General features: G+C 45.6%; 1 protein-coding gene across 1 annotated transcript in view; it reads right to left on the reverse strand.

Moving 5' to 3' along the window:
- Positions 1-23,731, reverse strand: part of fam172a (family with sequence similarity 172 member A) — a 193,387-nt gene that overhangs the window by 122,463 nt on the left and 47,193 nt on the right. Inside the window, exon 7 of the mRNA XM_039013177.1 lies at positions 5,161-5,376. Within this exon, the coding sequence (XP_038869105.1) occupies positions 5,161-5,376 (216 nt within the window). The remainder of the gene's footprint in view (positions 1-5,160; positions 5,377-23,731) is intronic.

Genomic DNA, 23,731 nt, shown 5'->3' on the forward strand with positions numbered 1-23,731 from the left:
ACTACTGCCCAGTCATATGGCCAAGTGTCACAAAGAGGGCCAACAGTTGGCCCAGAACAGAGCAGCAGGACTGGCCCTTAAAATGTACATGGAGAGCTAACATCAATTACATGCATGTCAATCTCTCCTGGCTCGAGAGGAGACTGACTGCATCACTACTAGTCTTTGTGAGAGGTATTGACATGTTGAAAGCACTGAGCTGTCTGTTCAGATGACTAGCACACAGCTCAGACATCCATGCATACCCCACAAGACATGCCACACGGGGTCTTTTCATAGTCCTCAAGTCCAGAACAGACTCTGAGACACGCACAGCACTACACAGAGCCATGACTACATGGAACTCTATTCCACATCAAGTAACTCATGCAAGCAGTAAAATCTGATTTAAAAACAGATAAAATTGCACCTTATGGAACAAATCGGACAGTGAAGAGAGACACACGCATACAAACGCACACACGCACTTTACACCCACGTACATTGTAATGTTGTTGTATGGTGGTATTATAACTTTTGTATGGTAGATATGTAGTGGTGAAATAATGTTACATGACGTACTTTTTAGTTGTTTTTTGTTGTTGTGGGATGTAAGTGCCTTAATGTGTTTGGACCCGAGGAAGAGTAGCTGCTGCCTTGGCAACAGCTAATGGGGATCACTAATAAATACAAACACACACCCTCCCTCACACACAAAAAAACACCCAGAGGTCAATATCAGAGGTGACACTTAAGAGCCTTGATCCTTGTGTTATAATGTATGTGTTGTGTGTGTGCGCGCGTGCGTGCTTGTATCTGTGCATGTGTTTGTACATACTAGGGTTGAATTGCGGGAACCCGGTTACCGAGATGTACTGCCAAATCCCTTCCCTTTTCCGGGATAAATAACTGAGAGAAACCGGTAAATTGTAAAAAAAACATTTAAATGAACAGCATGGCGTGAAATGGAACTGTTAAATGATGTGTGTCTAAATCTGTCTAAATCTCTCTTCTCTATGGCACGATGAATCATCAACACTCTGGGTGGGAACACACCATCTCGGTATGGAGCGCAGTTGTGGTCCTGGCCATGTGGTGCCAGGACAACAACCTCTCCCTTAACGTGAGCAAGACAAAGGAGATGATTGTGGACTACAGGAAAAAGAGGACCGAGCATGCCCCCATTCTTAACGATGGGGCTGCAGTGGAGCAGGATGAGAGCTTCAAGTTCCTTGGTGTCCACATCACCAACAAACTAACATGGTCCAAGCACACCAAGACAGTTGTGAAGAGGGCACAACAAAACCTATTACCCCTCAGGAGACTCAAAAGATTTGGCATGGGTCCTCAGTTCCTCAAAACGTTCTACAGCTGCACCATCGAGAGCATCCTGACTGGTTTCATCACTGCCTGGTATGGCAAATGCTCAGCCTCCGACCGCAAGGCTCTACAGAGGGTAGTGCGAACGGCCCAGCCAAGCTTCCTGCCATCCAGCACCTCTATACCAGGCGGTGTCAGAGGAAGGCCCTAACAATTGTCAGACTCCAGCCACTCTAGTCATAGACTGTTCTCTCTGCTACCGCACAGCAAGCGGTACCGGAGCGCCAAGTCTAGGTCCAAGAGGCTTCTAAACAGCTTCTACCCCCAAACCATAAGACTCCTGAACACCTAATCAAATGGCTACCCAGACTATTTGCATTGCCCCCCCCCCCCCCTTCTACACTGCTGCCACTCTCTGTTGTTATCATTGAGATGTGTCTGTTACTTGCATAGTCACTTTAATAACTCTTTTTTTAAACTGCATTGTTGGTTAGGGGCTTGTAAGTAAGCATTTCACTGTAAGGTTGTATTCAGCGCAAGTGACTAATACAATTTGATTTTGATTTGAGTTCACAATGCATGCAGACCTATCATCCCATCACGGAAACTTTACAGTTTTTTTCTGCTACAAGTAATATAAAGACCAAATGCGTGTCTAAATTACCCGTCTCCATCTGGCTTTCGGGGGTCACCTTAGTTTTTACTTTGCACCCGCAGAGTTCTAAAACCGTGTTTCACTCCACTATTGTTGCTTTAAATCAGTGCACGTGCGAGCACTCTCTCACAGCCTTGGCCTCTTTCCATCAATTCCTTTCAAATTGCACGCAAAATAGATCATCCTGTTCTAGATTGATATACAGCCCTATATATACACACACGTCCTAGCCTACCTCTTTCAGGTAATACATTCAACGCAGTATTAGTCTTATATTTAGCTAAATCATGATGGGTTATGCATAATAAGCGTCTAACTTCTAGCCTCTGTCTCTTGAACAATAACCACGCACATGTGCTCGGCAGGCCTCTCCTTAAAAAAAAAAAAAAGCTCCTTAGCTCTTGGAGTCCCATGCAGGAAAAGATAGACTAGAATAGCTTGCTGGACATCGTTTTAGCATTTCTTATACCAACAGAATATTTGAAGCTGTTGTTTGCTGATTGTTAAATGTAGTAGCCAATAGAACTCAAAAGTGAAAGCCTTCAACATCTAATTCTAGTCCTGTGTTATTCAAGGGCGTCATTAGAATGATGAAGATAAGGACAGCGAAACTTATTTCATTTGACTGTTGAAAGCGAGGAAGGAATGAACCAACAATAGAGAGAGAAAGAGGAGGTAGGCTACTAAATATTATCAAAAGGTATATATGCATCAGCCTACTAATTATGCAAATAAGCCCATTTACTGTATATAAAAAAATGTCATCAAATTTCCTAGCCTATACTTGTAACTTTGAAGGGCACATGTGCTGCATCAGCATCCCATGTTCTCTCCCTGCTTCGTCACGGTTTGAACGATGTGCGTAATTCCAGTCCATATAATACAGTATCATACAATACAAAACAGTAATATAGTTCACACTCAAAAAGATTAGCCTACTGGAGCTAGTTGAATTTATTTACCCAAGAGAGCATATATCTAGCTATATCTATGGGCTTTTATATTTTTCTGTCATGTGTAATGTGCAGTAGCCTATATCATATATGTACTGTATAACGGCACAATCATTTTGGCTTTTTTTGGCATGGGATCATTAAATGTGTTTTATTTAGGGCTCATAAAATGTATTTAATCTATGGTTCATCAGGCCCAGGTAGCATCAGGCTTGAATTTTAGATCAAAGCTCTCTAATAAACCCATTATGCTTAAATGTCAACGATTTGAAATAAATCCCTGACAGTGTCATCAGCAAAGCAACCCCACACCATCACACCACCTCCTCCATGCTTCACGGTGGGAACCACACATGCAGAGATCATCCGTTTACCTACTCTGCGTCTCACAAAGACAAGGCGGTCCTCATGAGAGCCAGTTTCCTCATAGCACTTGATCGTTTTTGCGACTGCACTTCCAGATTGACTGACCTTCATGTCTTCAAATAATGATGCACTGCTATTTCTCTTTGCTTATTTGAGCTGTTCTTGCCATAATATGGACTTGGTCTTTTACCAAATAGTGCTATCTTCTGTATACCACCCCTACCTTGTCACAACACAACTGATTGGCTCAAACGTATTAAGGAAAGAAATTCCAGAAATGAACTTTTAACAACACCCACCTGTTAATTGAAATGCATTCCAGGTGACTGAAGCTGGTTGAGAGAATGCCAAGAGTGTGCAAAGCTGTCATCAAGGCAAATGGTGGCTACTTTGAAGAATCTCAAATATAAGACACTTTTTTGGTTACTACATGATTCCATATGTGTTATTTCATAGTTTTGATGTCTTCACTATTATTCTACAATGTAGAAAATAGTAAAAACAAATAAAAACCCTGGAATGAGTAGGTGTGTCCAAACTTTTGACTGGTACTGTACATGGTTTATCATTTTTGAATGACACTTCTGGTTTTGGCGGGAAATACCGGGTTACCCGGGAGAAAAGTGATTTATTGTTAGGATGGAACATTTGTAAAATACCGGAAAAATATTGAACCCTAGTGCATACGCATCTAACAATGTGCAAATGTGTAAGCAACCCGTGCAATATTGTGCCACATCCGATTAAACACACTAAAAAAAAGTTTACTCCAAAAAAACATGTCTAATGTAAGAGTGAGCTAGACAGTGATGATGGGGGCTTGAAGCCATCTTTAAGGCGATAATATAATCATATATATGGCATTTAGCAGACGCTTTTGCGATATAACAGAGTAAGCTAAAGCGCTACTGCTAATGAGCCCATATTAGAGTGTGGTAGAGGTACTATCAGGAGAGCCAGGCGGAGCGAAGAGAGGCACTGTTGACAGCTCACACACAGCCCGTCAGTCCCAGTGAGACCACAAGGCCCGTCAGAGGCAACCGAGTGGCATCTCTCACACGCAAACATTCACGTGCACGAATGCACAGCACAAACACAAAAACGTATGGACGCGTATGCACGCGCCCGCACATGTACAGGCAACACTGGTGTGACGCTACAGCCATCAGCCCGAGAGGAGACAAAGAGGATAGCGTCCCCTTACATTCTCGTCACGTTCAAACCAACAACTGGCCTTCTACAGACCACCCTACAAACGCTCTACCGCGTAAAGAGAAACAAAGTCTGTGTGGATGGACAACAGGTCAAAGCCTTTGAAGATGACGTCACCTTAGTCCGGTTATGTTAGGTGTGACGGAAGGACTGAATTGAGGCACCTTTGATTCCATTTCCTATAACGCTGGACGTATTTGTTTTGATCACTGAAATATTCCATTATCAATCAGAGACGAAGAACGAGAGTATGGGAAGGTGGACTATGTGTGACGTGCTAGTGTGTGTGGGTGATGAGGTGGTGTGTGTGTGTGTGTGTGATGAGGTGGTGTATATATGGTGTGTGTTTGGAAGACCATAATCCCAGCGGTCAACAGTTTGAGGGGACAGAGCTGCTCTGACGAGCGAGCGAGAGAGAAAGAAAGAAAGAGAAAATTGAAAGAGAGAGAGAGCGCGCCATGTGGTTAACACTGCACACAGCCTGACCACACAAGAGAGCCTCTCTTTCCCTCTCTCGCCCTCTTCACCCTCCCTTCCTTCCTCCCTCTGTAACCCTCTCCTTTCTCCACCTCCCTCGATCCCAAACTCTCCCCATCCACCTCCCCCATCCATTTTTTTTAGGTCGCTGTCTATCACTTTCTTATCCCCCTCCACCACCGCCCCTCCCTCGCTCACCCGTATGGGGATCTGCTCTGTCTCGCTCTCCTTCTGCGGGTTGCGGTACTTCTCGTAGAAGTCCCTCTTCTTCTTGCTCTCCCGGTCGTCCTTGCGCTCTCTCTTCTCGGCGGGTTCGTCCGAGGCCTCGGGGGAGAGCAGGGGCGTGGGCTTGGCCGGCCTCTCCACCTCCAGGTGGTTCTCATTGGGGTTGAGCACCATCACACTGTAGCCTTCCTGGAAGACAACACACACAAATGTTAGAGAGTCTACGCGTCCGCCGCCGACTCACTTCTGTGTCTCTGGCTGTGTGTGTGCGTGTGTTTTTAGGTGAATGCAGTTGACGCCCATACAATAATCAAAGTGAGTTATTGTATGGCCAATAGTGAGAGGCATCTGTGCCAGGGTGGTAGGGGAGAGACGGTCCGTCTTGCCATGGCAAGAGAGACAGACAGACTAGGTATGGTAGGAGTCAGAACTATTGGATGCAGGATTAGAACTCAGTGACAGGAGTCTCAGCCAGTGAATAGCATTGGGTCCAAAGGCCAGGTGTCACTTACTATCAAAACGAATTGATCCCTCCATCACTCAACTCAAGAGTTAGGGGCTGTCGTATACATGTGTGTGATCAGTGTGTGTGTGTGTGTGTGTGTGTGTGTGTGTGTGCGTGCGTAACTGCAATTCAAGTTTTGTGAGGATAACAAGGGGCATACAACTATTAACAGAAACAAAATACAAATGAACAAACAAATTCTAAATGGCATTATGCTGTAAAACTAAGATAAGGAAGTCAGAAAATGTCCTGTAAGTTGTTCGGAATTGAAACAGGCAGAAACTATTATGGTCAGGGGAAGTTTCCACAAGGCCTTAGTGACTTCTTCAACTCTGAAGACATTTTTAATTAAGTGTGTTTATTATCCCAAGCACTCTCAAACTAAAGCAGGAAACGGAGGGATTCCTTTTCCATTTTGGCAGCACTTCACACACACACTCTCCCTCTGTACACACACACACACACACACACACACACAGACGCACCGAACACACGCACTAAACACACAAAAAAATTGGCAGATCTGAACTGACAAAAAGGTTTTTTGAAGACAAGTGTAGGAGTAAGTGAGGAAATTTCGCTCTGATTCCTCCCAGAGACGCCATCACACACACTGTCTACACACTGCAGCACGTCTCCTCCGTTTTAATAAGTGTTAACACAATGTGTGTGTCCCTCTTCCGCCCATCGATGTCAAACCTGCCCCACACATTAGCACCTGGTGTGTGTTGACAACAGCAAAATGACACTTTCACACGTCCCCAGACTATAAAATTATTCTTATTTTCACACTCTCTCCGACCGACGGCTTTAGCCAAAGCCCCCACCACTCCCTTTAGGATGATTAGAATCAAACTTTCAGACAATCTCAAATAAGACAAATTGCAGTAGTAGTGGGAGTACTTTCACAAACAATTATATAATGATTTTATACAAGTATTAATTAAGGGCACACTTTATTAGGATCTATTTTTGCATTTTAGGTCATAGCTATTTCGCAAAATCTCTGACACCGACACCTTAAATCGCTAGACAAATATTTTGAGTTGAAATATATTCAATTAGAAAATGAAGTAAGAATGAATTGAATCACAATATTAAGACCGAAAGAGAAGTTGCTAAATGAAACAAACGCGATTAAATACATTTGTTTTTCCAGTTTGCTTCTGTAAAAACAACATGGCTATTACCAAATTAAGTACAGGATCACCGTCAGTGACATCACTGACAGCTGTCCATTAAAACGAGTCAAACAATAGCAATCAAACAAATAACTGACAAGCCCTATAAAACCCATTGTTCCACACATCATAACACACATTGATATAAAGTGTCGACCCGCATGTTGACGTTATACGGACGAAGCCTTTTATTAGGGAGCTTACAGGATTCTTTAGCTAGAGGAGTTCCTCGGCTGTTGGCTCTGACTTAAGTTCAGTTTACTTCCTGTGTGTTAGGTGCTGCACGTACGGCCCCGCACCACAGCACCACCTGGGCTGGGAGCGGAGCTGGAAGGGAAACGTCTTTCTTTCTCATCTTCCTCCTCTTTTGGGCATACTAGCTATCTGCAGTGGGAGGGAGGGAGGGGTAAAGTAATAGGTCAGGTTCTATTAAAGTGGCTTAGCTCAGTTCAGCACAGGCCCGGGGCTGTCTTTGTTGGCACAGCCACCATGGAGCAGTTCACACGGACCTTACGACCGGAGAGGATGAGGAGAGGAAGATGGGAGAGAGGAGGCGAGGAGAGGAGGTCCGCTCCAGCTTTGTGCCACTGCCCACTGGTGGCAGGCTGGGAAAATGACTGGCAACACTGTCTTCCTCTCAATCAGAGATGAGGAACGAGAGAGAAAGAGAACGAGAGGGAGAGAGAACTAGACAAAGGGCGAGGGTGGATGGAGAGAGACAGAAAGAGGAGAGGGAGCCGGAAATAAAAGACAAAGAAAGAAAGAAAGAAATGGATTGGGGAAGAAAGAGATAGATAAAGGGAGAGTCCCTTCACAGAAACACGAAGTGTTCAACCCATCCATCCATCAATCCATGTGCCTAAGATCTACGCAGCACATAGGGCAAAGCGTTAATGGGTGAACAACATTAAGCCTACTGTGCTAATGCTAGCCCTGTGTGACCAAGCCCTGCCTGGGCTAATTGTGGCAAACCCTTAGTGCTGCCCAGTCACCCTGAAGCATTACTGTGAGAGGGACCGGTGTTCCCCAGCATCACAGACTTCTGCAGTAGGGCCACGGGTTCATCGCCAAGTCGGAAACCATCATTTACGTCGACAGAGAAAGGTCTAGGCGGTCTCAGGCAAACATTGGTCTCTGGGTCTTCTCCCTCGCTCTCACCCTGCTGTCCTGTCCAACAGCAAAGGCTTTTTACACTAAGGGGAAAGAGAGTTAAGAGGCTGAACTGCAGAGGTTATTTATTAAATCGTCAATGTATTCTGGTGTTTTGAATATCTTTAAAGTGAATGCCAACAGTAAGTACAAGGTCTTTTTTTATTAAAGGTGGTGCCATCGCTATGTAATGAGGGAAAAAAATTGCTGAACTTGTATTTAACAACAAATGATATGTATAATTTATAACGAAGTACTATTACACATGAATATAATTACTACCCTAGTTAGCGCTGATTGTCTCGATTGCCTGTCAGCGTTGAAAAGAATCTCACGCTCTCGCTTGGTGTGGACACTGATGTTGCGTCAGTGTTTCTTTATGCAGAGCTTTGCAGGATAAGCTTCACACACACACACACACCCTTCCCATGCCCCTGAGTGCCCTGTGCCACCGCCACACAGAGCCCTGGCCCAGAGGGCAGCGGTCAGAGGGGTCACCCAGGCCCCTCCGAGGGGGGACCCACCCCCGTCACCCCTCTCCGGACACTCTTTAGCGCTCCTTTGTTGGGCCTGTCGAAGACCAGCCGACTCCCCTCAGATAGCACAACAATGGCCGCCGCTCAGGAAGCCCTGCTCTGCCGTCAGTCTCTGCCCTCCTCCATCTCCCGGTGTGTCACTAACGCCGCGCCGAGTATCAGCCTGACATCTCACACACACACAGATCTTATTATACATCCCATTCAACGCCATCAATGGATCTAATCAGTTCGCAAAGAAAGTGCAGATACGTATCGACAAAGGATAAAACGCAAATGCTGCGCGTCAATGGGGATATATTGATGGGTCATTTCTAACGCTCGGGCTGTTTATTGGACCCAACGCGCTTTGATAAAGCTACGCGGTCAGACTGTGGTCATATTTGGCCGTGAGAGAGTGGAACGGTAACGAACCATTGTCTGCCTTCTCAGTGGCATGGTTTAAAGGAGGGCCGACAAAAAAAATCCAAGGCTAAGGCGTCCCTTTAAGAAGACGCTATCCCCATGTTCACAGTTGGGCTGTAATGAAATGAAACGTGTGTGAGTGGAGAGAGGCGGCCAAAAACCGCCTCTGTGTGTGAGTGTGTGTGTGTGTGTGAGTGTGTGTGTGTGTGTGTGGAGTCTTTGATGTGTGAGCTCTCATGTAGCACACACGGCCTTTGGGCACAGCAAAAAGGACAGGCACTTGACAGGTACAAAGCATGGCTGATAGTGGTCAAGGGGGCATGTGGGTAGGAAAGGGGATGATTGTGTGTGTGTGTGTGTGTGTGTGTGTGCTTTAAGGAAAATATATTGTAGCGCTGTGAGCTTTAGGAAGATGGGTGTATCAACGTGTATACAAATGTGTATACTATGGCGTTGTACACCGATGTGAGAGGGAATCTGTATCTGAATGAAACCGTGTACGTCTTGTATGTGCTCGCTGCATTATCAGCTACGGCTGGCAACGCTCTGTCTAATCCCTATTGGGGGGTTGTTCTTGTGTTAGTATCAGGGCAGCTGACACTCCCTGTACCGACACCATCGGCTATGCTTCCTTGTTTCTGTGATAGCCCTCCCGTGATTGGTTGCCGCGACTTGACAGGCAGAGGGCAAAGGCGCGCTCGCCACTGTCCAACCAATCAGACGGCGAGGGAGGGAGACAAGGCGGCAACATGTCTGGAGGCTACACTGGGGATAGGAGGCACCAAGGCAGACAGAGAGAAAAAAAAAGACCAACCCGGAAAATGAACGTGGGGAATCAAAGCCACATCTAGACACTCGGTCTCAATTCATGAACACACATTCGCGGCTAATTCAGCAGATAATGATGCTGCCACAATGTGTTCTATTGAGATGAAACATTAATACAGCCTTACACTAATACCTGAGATACAGGTAGACAGCATGGAGGTGGGAGAGGCAGAGAGAGAGAGGCAGAGAGAGAGAGGCAGAGAGAGAGATTTTCTCTTTGAGCCCATAGAGAAGCATGGGAGGCCCTGGTGGTGGAGCATGCGGGAATGGAAATACGAATATGAAATGGGCTGAGGCAGGCCCCCCTCTCTCTCAGGGCCACCCCTGCTCTGGGTGACCTTGCCTGTCTCCGGCTCCACGTGGGCTTTTTCAGCAGCCAGGGGCCCATTATCCCCCTCTCCTCGTCTCTCCCAGAAACCACACAGCTCACAAAGCACTGTCAGATTAAGACACTGTACCCCCCCCCCCCCCCCCAACCCTCTCTCACATATACACATACCCACAACCCCTCTCTCACACACCCCAAGACCAGCCCTTCACACCCCCAACCCCTCTCTCTCACACCCCCCAAGACCAGCCCTTCTACACATATATAGATGTAGGATCATCATTTGATCACTCGTTTGATGCTGAGAATTTTCCTGCAGACGAGCTTCGTGGTTTACATAAATTCACTGAAAACCCACACTAACACAGTCATATTAACAGTATTCCACTTTCCATGTAGCCTCATTTTGACCAGCTAATAGCCTAACCACCGTGCAAGCATTAAGGACTAAACGTTAAAATCCTGTCGCTGCCGTAATCTATACTACTGTCCCAAGTAAATAGATTCACTCACTCACACCAACAAAAGCACCCACAACCACAAACAAACCAAATTGATTGTCTAATAGACAGTGGGTGTCTTCGTACAACAACATTGTTTATTACTGTACAGAGACAGTCAATTCAATGCCGCTTTTAATAACAACCTGAACGAGTCTCTGTGATCCTCACTGTGTTTAGAATAATGATCAACATTAGCATAATTAGGCCATGTCCTAATCCACAGTAACCTTATCTAACAAGTCAAGTTCTGTTCAGAGTGAAAAAACAAGGAAGTTTAACCTTGGGCATGGATGTGTGCTCATTTAGATATTGTTTACAGGCTCAACTGAATATTTATACAGGAGTTCAAAGTGGAGCGTTGTTGGGGAGGAAGTGAGGAGAATAGGAGTGGCTCATATCCCCCTGTGCCTCAGAATCTTTTCATGTCTGACTTTACATCTCTCCTTCCCCCCCCCCCTCTCTCTACTTCTCTTCTGGACCTGTTTATTTTCAGCACCTCCGCACGGACGCACACACACACACGCGCGCGCGCGTCAGCGATACGAGCAACACACTTGAAGAAAAGCAAAGGCTCCCTCACATCTCAATTATTTATACGTCTCCTGGACGATTTCATCTCAGCAACTCGGCTACATTTTGCTTCCTTTCATTTTCTGAGCTACTGTAGAAGCTGGTTGACACCAGAGAAGATAGCCCAAATCTCCCGAGGCCCTCTCTACGCTCCCTTACTCTCATTCACTCTTTCTGATACACTCCGCTTCCAATAGAATGGATGACCCCTACCTGTACAGTATCCGTCTTCGTTTTTACTATTTTCTACATTCTAGAATAATAGTGAAGACATCAAAACTATGAAACAACACATTTGGAATCATGTAGTAACCAAAAAAGTGTTTAAACAAATCAAAATATATTTTATATTTGAGATTCTTCCAAAGTAGCCACCATTTGCCTCGATGACAGCTTTGCACACTTGGCATTCTCTCAACCAGCTTCATGAGGTAGTCACTTGGAATGCATTTCAATTAACAGGTGAGCCTTGTTAAAAGTTAATTTGTGGAATTCATGTGTTTGAGACAATCAGTTGTGTTGTGACAACGTAGGGTTGCTGCCACAATTTGGTACTTTATTTGGTAAAAGACCAAGTCCATATTATGGCAAGAACAGCTCAAATAAGCAAAGAGAAACAACAGTCCATCATTACTTTAAAACATGAAGATCAGTCAACGTGGAAAATGTCAAGTGTTTTCAAGTGCAGTAGCAAAAACCTTCAAGCGCTATGATGAAACTAGCTCTCATGAGGACCGCCACAGGTAAGTGGCAAACTATAGCAAGTCCCAGGCATATTTGAGCGTGAGGAAGACAACCAATAACATGGATTTGCCTCCATTGAACCACACTATGGTAAGAGCCATCCATTTCAACACACAAGGACTGTGGCTGTGTTAACTCCACAACACATGTCAAGAGATTAGGCTGATACTGAATTCCTCTTGTCTGATGAAACTACACACACAGACAGAGATTTAGACACACACACAGACACACTCTTGGAGAGCCCATCCTATGGTGATGCATACACTAGCACACACTGCTTCATCTGCTCTCAGCACGGCACACCGTGGGGTGGTGGTGGGGGCTGGACGGAGCATTAATCAACGGTCAGGTGGAATTTGTCAGAGCTATCGATTGTGCAAGTAAATGTTACAGAAGTCATTTGTCAAAAAATAAATAAATACACGAGGGCAACGTGTCAAGCGTTCACGGTGAAGTGACAGTGAACACACACACGCACGCACTCCTGTGTTCCTGTGGTTACACGAACCAGTCTGCTATAGTTTTCACCATGTGTTGATCAGATGATCAACGTTGACCCAACGTTACTAGAGATTAAACAGAGGAGCATACGGAACGTAAAGCAGAACATTAGTTTAATAGATCATCTAGAAACATGATTACCCCTCAAATACACCTCAAATACATGGAGAACCTACCTCGTATTGCACTGTAATAGTATTGTATCCTTGGGTATCAAATCAGTCACCTACAGTAAGTGTCTGTACAGTAGATTGTACCCGAGGTCCACACAGCTCTGAGGCCATACTAGGGAGACAAAGACACACTGAGGTAGGGCTAGCTGGAAATAAATACAAAAATCCCCATTCTTACGCCGTTAGCATTGTGATTTATATATTCTATTGTCTTCCCTCAGCATACACATCCATTTTTAATGGAGGGGAGATATAGATCATGGAATGATCGGTGCCTCCCTATTTTCCTGTCCAACTATTTAATGTATAAATCAGAGTCTTGCACCCGAGTGGGGGAGATGGCCGGGGGAGAGAGGGGGAGGCAGAAGGCGGCTCGGCCCGGCACAGGGCCACCGGAGGATGGTTCTGGAGGCAACTGGTGACCAGTGTGTGTGTGTGTGTGGGGGGGGGGGGGGGGGGGGGGGGGGGGCATACAGTATGTAGAGAATCAACAGACCAGGGCCAATGAAGGGCTTCTATAAATCACATCACATAGCAAACCTAAGCATTACATACTGTACATACCTTTGTTATGTATGCATCTTTGTATGACAGGTGCGCGTGTGTGTATGTGTGCGCAAGACTGTATGGGGAGAGATGGCACGCACAATGTCCACAACTCCCCTCTGTTATAATTATTGTTTTCACCAGCAATGAGAACTGTAAACCACTAAAGAGAAGGGTCACACACCTCCACAACCACACATAACCGTAACTCAAGTTGACCTGCAGGAAGCCAAACCACCGAGGCCACGTGATGCCTGATCCCCTAGGTCTACATCTGGTCACTCAGCAGCTATAGGGCTTGGAGGCTAGGGTTTGGGATTAGGGGCTGGGACTAGGGGCTTGGGCTTGAGGAGGCGGGATTGGCTCTGGAGCTGTGATCTGACATCCAGGCTGTAATCTGGGGATGTCTGGGGGTGAATAATGAGATCCTAGTAACCAGGCCCAGGTATTAATCTTAGTGAACACCACAGGCCCTGAGCGACCTTTAGGGGTTAAAGTGGAATCCCTTGACCTCTGCCCTGTTATTGTGGCCAGAAAGTGAAGGCCAGGGGCAAGCTGGTGGTCCTGCTGGGATTGTTGATTATGTATATATATGTGTGTGTGTGTGTGTCCATACAAAACCATAGGAAAGCATAATGTAACTTGCTTTCGTTAGTAGTAAGTATGTGTACCAAGCAACATGTCATGCTAGCCTTATGAAAGATGATATTTACCATGGTAACCTGCCTTCTCGTCACTAGAACTGCACCATAGGTACAAGAGTCAGGTGAGGTGGCCGCAGCCAGTCTCAACATCTGTTTAAAGTGTTAACAGCAGGCATGGCTGCAGCTCTGCCCTACCATTTACTCTGGCAATTTTCTCAGGATGTGACCTCAGAAAAAAAGGGTTGAAGGACTGCGTGTGTGTGTGTGTGTGTGTGTGTGTGTGTGCATGTAATACAGACCATTTTCCATAGTGTCTTTAACACATGGCTTAGTACATGCTTGAGAGGACACACGTGGTGCTACGCAAATATGATGGAATCCCCTTTATCCTCTACAAAGGGGCATACACATAGGCCTACACACGTACGGAAGAGTCTTCCTTGAAACAACAAAATAAACCAAGCTTATCGTTTCCTATTGACCTCGGACATTCCCGAAAATAGGTTCTAATATAGGTTAACCGTTCAAGGCAGTCCTAAAATAAATCCCCCATCCCACCACCACAACCAGCAGCACCCTCTTAAAAAAATATAATAACATTTGAAGACCACCTGTTGTCTATTATTTTTACATACTGCTTTCTCATAAATCATAACACTAGGTAATTAATCAAGCTGTCAAAATGGGGACTGGGGGGTCACATGGCAGGGTCAGGGGTCGTATCCATGCCGATGGAGGTCAGGGTCACACCACATTCCTCATTATCAAGTTGGGATGAGAGAGGGCCCGAGCAAACAAAAGCGAAAGCAGATGGAGAGGGACGGATGGAGAGAAAAAAAAGAGGGAGAAAAAAAAAATTGGACAAAGAAAAATGAAAGAAGGTGTCAGCTGCCTGCAAATAAAGATAGGGGAGCCGACTCCGAGAGAAAGAAAAAAGGACGGGCATAAAAAAAAGAACAAGAGAAAAACTACAAGATGTTTCTTCCGTACAGACACAACATTTGTTGGCGAGAGGGCGGAGGGGGCAGTGGTTTGCGAGGCCCTTCTCCATCTGAAAACACGGGGATTCAGATGTGGCAGATATGATTGTTATCTGCCTGTGTCTATCTATTGAGAGAAATGATCAAGATCGTCTCTCTCCCTCTACGTCTCTCTCTCTCTCATCAAAGTCACGATGAGATGGAGCAGACAGATGGACACGCATCGACAACAGATAGATAAGATGCAATAGAAGGACAATGAAACGCTCATTTACCATAAACAGCCCATGTCCTGCAAATATATTAAAACCACACATAACAAAGTACCATAGAGAGAAACAGAAAGGCTTCTACTCCTGTCATTGCTTGTGATTAAAGGGGATTATTTCAAAACGCTGCCTTTTCCCTCTTTAGTCGCCTACATGTGACCACAGGTACTCCCCATATTCAAGTAGTGTCAAATGAAGCAAGTTAAACCCACACGGTGGTGAATATTTTATCCTAACTGAAGCTTGCACAATCAAAGGTGGGGGGGGGGGGGGAGAAGCAGGCAAAATGCTTGGTAAGGGCGAGAGAGAGAAGAAGAAAATAAGAAAAACTATCTAAAAAAAGAGCTAAGGCCACGGAACTCCTCGCATTAAGAGTCGCGCATCCCTCCCCGGCGTGAGACGCCGGAATCTCTGGCGTGGCGCTCTATCAAAAAGCATCACTCCTAAATGAGACGCGACCACTGCGCAAAATTAGCTGTCAACCTTTCCTCAAAAATCGCTGCTAATCTCGTTCCCAGTGTTTGTGGATTTATCAGCACATGCATCAATGTCAGCTCCTTGGTTACTGAGGCGCGCTACTTGGGAGAAGATATAATTAAAAATGTTTAGGCATGGGGGGGGGGGGGTGAAACGGCGTCTTCGCTTCCTTCTGCAGAAGACGGCGTGATAAAGAGACAAGCCTCTCCTCCCGTTGTCGTCAAACTCGGGGTCGGCGAGAGCTCCTATCGCTGTAATGATGTCCACGCAGCACTGGAGACGAGAGCCGTTTTTAACGGTGCTTTGACTCAGAGGAAAACAATGTCCCGCACATCCTTCTAACTCTTATCGACTGTTGAACGGACAGGCGTACTCCCTTATCAAGTGTTCCACACACCCCAGCGGAAAGACAAGTGATCCTAGAAATTCTCCTGGACTTTAACCCCAAATAATAGAAAACAAGAAAATACCAATAACTAACAATAAATCATAACATACAAAATACAAAGGTCTACACACATTGTTTAAAGTATTCATATACAGTTGCATCGCTATAGTACCCATCCAATAAGGTAGCATGTTCTGTAACCCTAACATTAACAAACTGTATCCCTAACTAACCAGCAGCAGAACATTTCAAAATACATCAAAACTAGGTCCTTGACTGACCTGAAGAAACAACCACTTCATAATGTAATTAAATACTTGATACTTGTCCAGCATTCCTCTTATTATGTAGCTGGCCTTTCCAAACCATCACTATTCTATCCAGCATGTGTCAAGACGAGAGGGGGGGGGGGGCAGACAGGGGCGGCATTAGCTATTCAACGGGCCTGTCTCTCTGTGTGTTCGCTAGGCTACCTCTGGGACAGGGCTGCTGAGATGTCCTGGAAACGTACCCCTTATATCACATACCCTGCCCGTCCGCCCGTCTGTCTGTCTGTCTGTCTGGCCAGACCTGGTCAGATGACAACAGGCCAGACAGCTTGGAAAGGAGAGAGACATGTATAATACATGCTGCATAAATAAATCTCCCCGTTGAGATTTTTCGTCCTCCCTCGTCTCGCTCTCACTCTCCCCTGGGTTGGGGTGTCGGGGCGCGAGACAACCCGAAACTCCTACTGCTCTATAGGTGTGTGCAAATAGTTCACAAACAATGTGTGCGAGATTGTGAGTGTCGCCAAGCTCATTCCCATAAGGGCAGACACCCCCCTCTTGTCCTCCTCCCAGGCATCTTGGCCTCAACAATATCATACTCACTCAAAACCCATGGGACTCCTATAAGGGTAGTGGGCAGTCTAAAGTGTGCTTGTCTTGTCTTTGCCATGCCGATGACAGTATAGAGGCAGGTCCGACTAGCTCTCACAGTCTCACGTCAGAATTAGACGTTCAATCCATGTTTTACGAATGTCAAATTTCGAAGTAGCTGAAAAAGTCAAATGTTGAAGTATTTAAGGTTACATTATTAAGATTAGGGTTAAATTCAGGGATTAACTCCAAAATCTTAAGGTTAGGCATTAACTCTGAATGGTTGAGGTAAGAGTTAACGACTGGGATAGGCTTAAAACCAAAATCTCAAAAACAACTTGCAACCTTTGGAATCAAACGTAGATGCTTATACCCATCCGCCATTCCCGTCCACAGTGCCCTAGCAAAACAGAAAGCTACTTGAAGGTAACAGCGCTCACTGTTGCCCCTAGTGGCTGGTTACCACGTCATCTCCCGACGTCCTCAGACATGGATGGGCAGGTCAGTGTATAGGCGTGGGACTATTACCCAGCGCTATCCTGGTCAGAGATGAGAAGCTGACGAGTCCTGCCGCTACTGATCAACAAACACAGACAGGCAGACGGGTGGACCACGAGTCAGGTGTAGGAGAGGTCAAATGGGTAGGGCCAGGCTAGTAAAGTGGCAGCAGTGGGCTCGTCTGGTTGGCTGCTACTCTCATTAAAGTGGAGGACGAGAGTGATGTAGGCCAAGGACTCAGGGGCCACAGCACAGCCGGCTCAGGGCTCTCTGCTCTCTCTCAGGCGACGCCTGACCACCAGAAGACACACAACCTCCCTCAAACACACACACACACGCCTGCAGTGAGGAGATCATCCTTTTTTTCCCTCATCCTGCTCCTTCTCATCCTTCTTCTCCTCCTCAGCCGGGAGGACAGACCTTTAAGTCGCTTATTCCCCTCTTCATTAGAGAGAAAATGAACTCTGGTAAACGCTTGTTAAAGCCCTTACCTACACTCCCCCGGTTAATGTGAGTGATCCATTTGTCTGTTTCTGGCTGACAACGCTTACTGGAAGATTAATCGTGGGGTGTCAGGCGACGGCAACCCCTGTCCCTTTCCCATTTCCTTTCTTCTGGGCTGCAGACGTAATAATGGAGCCCGTCTTTTGTTGTAACAGCGTGATTAGTGAGGAAAAAGGAGAGCGGCTGAGAAAAAAACACTGCCCTTCACAACTTCATACAAGTGTAGATTTGCGCTTGCGAATTAGGGTCACTTGACTACGGCGAAGTGCGGTTATTAATTAATCTCCATACGGCAAAGAGCGAAGGGATATAATAAATGGCTTATTAATATTTCCCATTTGGTCCGGCTGTCTTTATCTGTGTCTGGTGCAGGGCAGGAGAGAGAGGGGCCTGTGGCGTCCCACCCCAGGGTCCATCAGTCACTGAGGCCCTGCGGCTATCCCTCTTGCTTACGGGAATGACAATGTGAAGTGCTCCTTCCAATCCCTGGGTGCAAGGGATAATCGCTGCTCGTTACCGGCCCATTCCCAGGAATGCCTGCCTACCGGGGAAGCACCGATCCTCCACTGGATTGAGAGTAAACCCAGAGTGGACCAGCCATGGGAATCACCCAAAAAAGTATGTTCAATTGAAAACAAGATACCTTTTCTTGTATTTGTTCAGGCAACCCACACTCTATAAGACACATATATACATAACACCCACACACAGCCCACTACCTTCCCCCTCCGCCAGTGCCAAATGACCAGGGTGGCTCCAAAAGCTGGGGGATTGTGGGCGACTGGCGGTGTCTCATTAAATTTGCTGGATTGTCTAATTGTCTTGCGCGGACCTCCGAGAGACTAGTACATTATACTCATCGCAATTAAGCAAACAAAAGAGTTGAGCCACCCAGGAACTGGGGATGAGGCTAGCTGGGGGTAACCCCACACACACGGGACTACAAAAACAAACCCTCCTTCCAGCTAAAGAAGAAAGAGAAAAGATATGGGGGGACAAAACGTGGGGGAGAAGTGGAGGAGGAGAGATGAGAAAAGCATCCAGATCTTCCTGGGATTGGCCAGATGTCACAGGGGTGGGACGGGACGGGGGGGGACGGGGGGGGGTCATTTGAGGCACACCTTTGTGCTGAACCTGTCTTGTTTACTACACTGCAGCTAAGCACTCCGAGAGGCTATTCAGAGGCCCAGCCTTTCAGAAAGTACTGAAGCACCCCTTAAGCCCACTTAACTACCATTTTCACACACTCTCCCTGCTCTCCTTTTTGTCCTTGCCTCCATTACATCAAACGCAGGAACAAAGGGGGAGAACAGAAACTCTGGCCGCAGAATGGACCCATCACAAATATTAATGTGAAAAGGTGTTGAAGTGCAGAATCTACTTTTCTACACAAGGACAACTTGGGATTTTTTTTTTGCGGGGGGGGGGGGGGGTTCTTTTGGCTGCAATGAGCTTGGTTTTCAGGCGAAAGGGGACTCAAAGTGCAATTATCCACAAGGAAGGGCTTGAGACGAGCCACTGCTAAAGACTCCACGCAGCCCATTAAAGGAGCTCTAAATGAAAGGGCTGCATTCACAAGCCACCTCTATTAGGCATAGCCGGCACACAGTGCATACACATACAGACTGTCACATATTAACACAACTTCACTTATGGGGAGAAAAAAAAAAAAAAAAAAAAAAAAAAAAACATTTAACATGAGCTTGATGATAAATAAATAAGTACACAGTACTCAGTCATTAAAAGGGGACATATTGAACAACTCCCTCACAATATAAATATAGATATCTATCTATCCATCTATCTTCACACATATACAGTGGGGAGAACAAGTATTTGATACACTGCCGATTCTGCAGGTTTTCCTACTTACAAAGCATGTAGAGGTCTGTACTTTTTATCATAGGTACACTTCAACTGTGAGAGACGGAATCTCAAAACAAAAATCCAGAAAATCACATTGTATGATTTTTAAGTAATTAATTTGCATTTTATTGCATGACATAAGTATTTGATCACCTACCAACCAGTAAGAATTCCGGCTCTCACAGACCTGTTAGTTTTTCTTTAAGAAGCCCTCCTGTTCTCCACTCATTACCTGTATTAACTGCACCTGTTTGAACTCGTTACCTGTATAAAAGACACCTGTCCACACACTCAATCAAACAGACTCCAACCTCTCCACAATGGCCCAGACCAGAGAGCTGTGTAAGGACATCAGGGATAAAATTGTAGACCTGCACAAGGCTGGGATGGGCTACAGGACAATAGGCAAGCAGCTTGGTGAGAAGGCAACAACTGTTGGCGCAATTATTAGAAAATGGAAGAAGTTCAAGATGACGGTCAATCACCCTCGGTCTGGGGCTCCATGCAAGATCTCACCTCGTGGGGCATCAATGATCATGAGGAAGGTGAGGGATCAGCCCAGAACTACACGGCAGGACTTGGTCAATGACCTGAAGAGAGCCATTAGTAACACACTACGCCGTCATGGATTAAAATCCTGCAGCGCACGCAATGTCCCCCTGCTCGAGCCAGCGCATGTCCAAGCCCATCTGAAGTTTGCCAATGACCATCTGGATGATCCAGAGGAGGAATGGGAGAAGGTCATGTGGTCTGATGAGACAAAAATAGAGCTTTTTGGTCTAAACTCCACTCGCCGTGTTTGGAGGAAGAAGAAGGATGAGTACAACCCCAAGAACACCATCCCAACCGTGAAACATCATTCTTTGGGGATGCTTTTCTGCAAAGGGGACAGGACGACTGCACCATATTGAGGGGAGGATGGATGGGGCCATGTATCGTGAGATCTTGGCCAACAACCTCCTTCCCTCAGTAAGAGCATTGAAGATGGGTCGTGGCTGGGTCTTCCAGCATGACAACAACCCGAAACACACAGCCAGGGCAACTAAGGAGTGGCTCCGTAAGAAGCATCTCAAGGTCCTGGAGTGGCCTAGCCAGTCTCCAGACCTGAACCCAATAGAAAATCTTTGGAGGGAGCTGAAAGTCCGTATTGCCCAGCGACAGCCCCGAAACCTGAAGGATCTAGAGAAGGTCTGTATGGAGGAGTGGGCCAAAATCCCCGCTGCAGTGTGTGCAAACCTGGTCAAGAACTACAGGAAACGTATGATCTCTAATTGCAAACAAAGGTTTCTGTAACAAATATTAAGTTCTGCTTCTCTGATGTATCAAATACTTATGTCTTGCAATAAAATGCAAATGAATTACTTAAAAATCATACAATGTGATTTTCTGGATTTTTATTTTAGATTCCGTCTCTCACAGTTGAAGTGTACCTATGATAAAAAAATTACAGACCTCTACATGCTTTGTAAGTAGGAAAACCTGCAAAATCGGCAGTGTATCAAATACTTGTTCTCCCCACTGTAAATAAATTTGTTTGATATCAATAATTTCAGACCCAACTGTATATCATAATATTTATAAACATCAAACATATTCACTAAACATATGAAATAGAATTTGAAAATGTGTAGCTGATAATAATCGTGTTTTTTGGTTTAGTAGCAAATCAGCGGAAATAAGACATCGAATTGACTAGTTAAATTAGTATGCCTGGCTGAGTTTGAGGTAAAGCCCAGTGTATTCCTCTTATCTCGCTTACAGCCTATCGCATGCACGCACACGCACAGGTGGTATTACGCATGCGCTCAGAGTGGAACACCGCATTAGCCATCTCCAACCACAGAGAGGGGTGAAAAGTGGATGCTGCCATTACCCGTCAAAGAGAGTGCAGGACACACACACACAGAGAGATAGAAGCTTTCAGAGTTCAGAGAGTCACGGTCAGGGTAGTGGGACACTGAAAAGCCCATCATGTCGAGAGAGATGGTGGATCACGCTAATCTCCAGGATAGCAGACCCACAGACCCCCCTCTACCTCCTCAGCCTGCCCACATTCAGAGCATCAGCTCTGGGAAAACCCAGCCCTGCCTCCCCTGTGTTGTGCTGACTCTGATCCAGCCATGGTAAGAGGAATAGGAAAAAGTGCAGATTATTTACATAGGCTATAAAACGACAACTATTTCTGTGAATATTCAAGTTTAGAGTCAGATGAATATTCAAATCAAATGTATTTGTCACATGCTTTATAAACAACAGCTGTAGACTAACAGTGAAATGCTTACTTACCCTTCCCAACAACGCAGATAGAATTGTTATTATTATTTTGAAATAACAAGGAATAAATACACGATGAGTAACGATAACTTGATTATATACACGGGGTACCAGTACCAAGTCAATGTGCAGGGGTACAAGGAAATCGAGGTAGATAATGTACATATCACAAGGAATAAAGTGACTAAGCAACAGGATACTGATGAGTCAAGAGTTAGTGCAAAGAGGGTCAATGCAGACAGTCCGGGTAGCTACTTGGGTAAGTATTTAGTAGTCTTATGGCTTGGGGGTAGAAGCTGTTCGAGGTCCTGTTGGTTCCAGACTTGATGCATCAGTACCGCTTGCAGTGCAGTAGCAGAGAGAACAGTCTATGACTTAGGTGGCTGCATTCTGACAATTGTTAGGGCCTTACTCTGACACCACCTGGTATAGAGGTCCTGAATGTCAAGGAGTTCGGTGTAGTGCCTTGCGGTCAGATGCCAACCAGTTGCCATACCAAGAAGTGATGCAGCCAGTCAACACCTTTGGCAGTGATTACAGTCTCGAGTCTTCTTGGGTATGACGCTACAAGCTTGGCACAACTGTTTAAGTGAAGTTTCTCCCATTCTTCTCTGCAGATCCTCTCAAGCTCTGTCAGGTTGGATGGGGAGCGTCGCTGCACCGCTATTTTCAGGTCTCTCCAGAGATGTTCAATCAGGTTCAAGTCCGGGCTCTGGTTGGGCCATTCAAGGATATTCAGAGACTTGTCCCGAAGCCAGTCCTGTGTTGTCTTGGCTGTGTGGTTAAGGTTGTTGTCCTGTTGGAAGGTGAACCTTTGCCCCAGTCTGAGGTCCTGAGCGCTCTGGAGGAGGTTTTCATCAAGGATCTCTCTGTACTTTGCTCAGCTCATCTTTCCCTCAGTCCTGACTAGTCTCAGAGAATCTTGTTTCTCATGGTCTGAGAGTCCTTTAAGGTGCCTTTTAGTAAACTCCAAGCGGCTGTATTTTGCCTTTTACAAAGTAGTGGCTTCCGTCTGGCCACTCTACCATAAATTTGATGCTAGGTGCTGTTTGCCAGGCTAGTCTGAAAAGTTGCTAAATCTGGCAACAAAATTGCTAAGTTGGCATCACTGTGTGGCCTACCACTTTACAGGTGTGGCCTACCACTTTACAGGTGTGGCCTACCACTTTACAGGTGTGGCCTACCACTTTACAGGTGTGGCCTACCACTTTACAGGTGTGGCCTACCACTTTACAGGTGTGGCCTACCACTTTACAGGTGTGGCCTACCACTTTACAGGTGTGGCCTACCACTAGACGTGTCCACCTGTCAGCAACGGGTGCAGAATAAATAGCCGAATCCACTCATTTAAGGGGTGTCCACATATTTTGTACAGTGGTGTAAAGCACTTAAAACATACTTTTAAAGTACTACTTAAGTAGTTTTTTGGGGGTATCTGTACTTTACAATTTATATTTTTGACAACTTTTACTTTCACATCACTACATTCCCAAAGAAAATGATGTACTTTTTCTCCATACATTTTTCCTGGCAGCTAAAAGTACTCGCTACATTTTGAATGCTTAGCAGGACAGAAAATTGTCAAATTCGCACACTTATCAAGAGAACATCCCTGGTCATCCCTACTGTCTCTGATCTGGCGGACTCACTAAGCACAAATGCTTTATTTGTAAATGATGTCTGAGTGTTGTCAGTAAATAACATCTGTCCCGTATGGTTTGCTTAATACAAGGAATGTTTCATTATTATACTTTTACTTTTTATACTTACGTATATTTTAGCAACAACATTTACTTTTGATTATGAAGTATA

This window comes from Salvelinus namaycush, chromosome 18 (genome assembly GCF_016432855.1).
Source record: "Salvelinus namaycush isolate Seneca chromosome 18, SaNama_1.0, whole genome shotgun sequence".
NCBI classification, from domain to species: domain Eukaryota; kingdom Metazoa; phylum Chordata; class Actinopteri; order Salmoniformes; family Salmonidae; genus Salvelinus; species Salvelinus namaycush.